Raw genomic sequence first — 2,479 nt, forward strand, 5'->3', positions numbered from 1 at the left:
TGCTAACTACACTTCATCGTGTACATCTTTTCAGATGTCGTCCAGTGAGGGATCCTGTAGCCCGGCAAACACTCCTGATCATGTTTGCCCGGGACCTACTTTTGTTGGTCAGATTCTGCATGACACGTCGGGCAGAGACCCCTATTCTCCACCCTACTCTCAAGGCTACTCTCCAGGCTATACTCCAGCATCCCCTGACTATACTCCAGCAACCCCAGTCAGCCCAGTAAATACCTTTTGGTAGCCTTAGTTTGGCTGACTCTAGTCTGTTAGGTGGTGGAGGACCCGGAGTTTGTAAATGACAGCCCGTCGGGCAAATTCTTGTAGATATCTTTTGATATTAATATATATACCTAAAATATTATATTTTGATGTTTGGGGTGTTGATGTTGAGTGAAATTTCTTTTAGCCTGTGCACTTAGAGTGGAGGTTTTATCAAAGAGGTGATAGAATTCACTCTAAGTGTGGCGGTAGCACCCAGTTTACTACTGTAAGATGTAAGCTTCCGCAGCGTTATATTACGCATTTTGTAATAAATGTAAGAGCAGAAACTGGGGTGTTACAAGGTGGTATCAGAGCATGGTTTTGAGGTCCTTATTTTGGGCAATAGAGTGAGTTAGGCTCTGTCACAAGTTGGTATAAGAGCCTATGATTCGAGTCAGCCTAGGGTTGAGTCAGTTTAAGTTGACCTTGTTGGAGTTGGAGCTGGAGCTGGAGGCCGGACAGAGAAAGGGGTACCTTGTCATTCCGTGCATAATTTGTGATTTAATTGTTGCGTAGTATAATTACTACTTGTCATTGCATATATATGCTGATTGTTAGTCATGTTGGTTTAAGTTGGCTATTGGCATGATGCCTTGCTACTGTTATGCCATGGTAGGGATACCTACCTGATGAATATGATTAAGTGGGTAGTAGAATTGTGGTAAAGGACTTGAGTAGTTACTATACTGTCTTTGGGCTGGTTAGACCCTCGAATTCTAACTTTAAGAGAGCTAACTCAGAATCGCTTGTTCAGCAAGATGCCTCCTAGACGAAGCGTACCTGCTAGGGAAAGCAATGATGTCTCGGCGATGGACCGTATGGCCATGGCAATGGAACAGATGGCTGAGTTCATGATGGCTCAGCAAGTTCACAATCAAGCCCAAGTGCAACCACAGGTAGATATTACTAAAGCTATAGCAAATAGACGACCGCTGTATTATGCGGGGGAAGAAGACCCAGTGATCCTAGAAGAATGGATCAGAACATTTGATAAACTGCTAAACGCTGTGAATTGTCCTGAAGAGCAGCGAGTGTCTTCTGCAGTATACTACCTGACTAAAGCTGCGGATAACTGGTGGACAACGGTTGGACCTGATCTTTTACAAGACCCAGGATTTGGCTGGGAAGAGTTCAAGGTGGAATTAAGAGGTCAATTTTACACTGAACGAATTAAGGGCATCAAATGTGAAGAATTCCTGCGACTGAAACAACAAGGAACAACAATGCAAGTTTATCATGACAAGTATGTTGAGTTGATGAGATTTGCTCAGGACATCGTACCCGACGAGGCAAGCCAGGCAAGGAGATTTGTAAGAGGATTAGACAGGGAAGTGAGAAGAGCGATCACACCATTTATGTGCTCTACTCTCAAGGAAGCATATAACAGGGCGTCCGATCATTACCAGGTGTATCTTGATCAGCAAGCAGTCTATGGTCGGAGCAAAAGGAAGGTCGAGGACAAGCAAGGAGAATCTGAGTGGAGTAACAAGAAACCTAGCCAGGGTGAATCCAACTCGAGGCAAGGATATTTGAAAGGAGAAACGAGCCAAGGGAGAAATAATACATGCCGTCAATGTGGAAGGAGTCATCCCGGGGTAACTTGCCGTGGGGAGAAGATTAGATGCTACCAGTGTGGTAGGGAAGGGCATACGAGGAGGTACTGCTCCGTTCGACCGAGCCACTACCTAAACCAATCCCCGAGTAAGAACCAGGAAGGAGAAATTGTCAGGAACCCGAGACAAGAACCGTTTGGAGCCAGCAATACAGAGAACCAGGGCAGGATCTACGTCGTTAATAGTGCTCAGACGCAAGCTAGCGACGTCGGGACTGGTACTTTCCCTATAAACTCCGTACCTGGTTTGGTTTTATTTAATACTGGAGCTACAAATTCGTTTATATCATCCTTATCTGCCGATAAGTGGAAATCGGAATCTTAGGTTGAAGGATCCTAACGTATTTAGGATTAACCTAAGAACCTAACTTGTGAAATCTTTGATGAAAGCAGATAGATTTGGATATTTGTCTATAAGGAAGATTTGAATAATCTTCATGAACAGTGATTGAATTTGAACAGATTTGAGTCATCTGTTTGGACAATAGTAAAGAGGAATTTGGCAGACTCTTGGATTAATGAGTGTCAGATGTTGGAAATTAAGGGGAGTAATTCGGACTGAGAGTCTGAAAATTTGAATTGTAAGTGTCAAAGCCAAAAGGA

General features: G+C 43.8%; 1 protein-coding gene across 1 annotated transcript; it reads left to right on the forward strand.

The window, feature by feature from the left end:
• The first annotated feature begins 1,022 nt into the window (after nt 1-1,022).
• Nucleotides 1,023-2,201, forward strand: LOC116001224. The gene has a single exon (XM_031241113.1). The coding sequence runs from the start codon at nt 1,023-1,025 to the stop codon at nt 2,199-2,201; it is 1,179 nt and encodes a 392-aa protein (XP_031096973.1).
• Nucleotides 2,202-2,479: the final 278 nt, after the last annotated feature.

Source organism: Ipomoea triloba, chromosome 13 (genome assembly GCF_003576645.1).
Source record: "Ipomoea triloba cultivar NCNSP0323 chromosome 13, ASM357664v1".
NCBI classification, from domain to species: domain Eukaryota; kingdom Viridiplantae; phylum Streptophyta; class Magnoliopsida; order Solanales; family Convolvulaceae; genus Ipomoea; species Ipomoea triloba.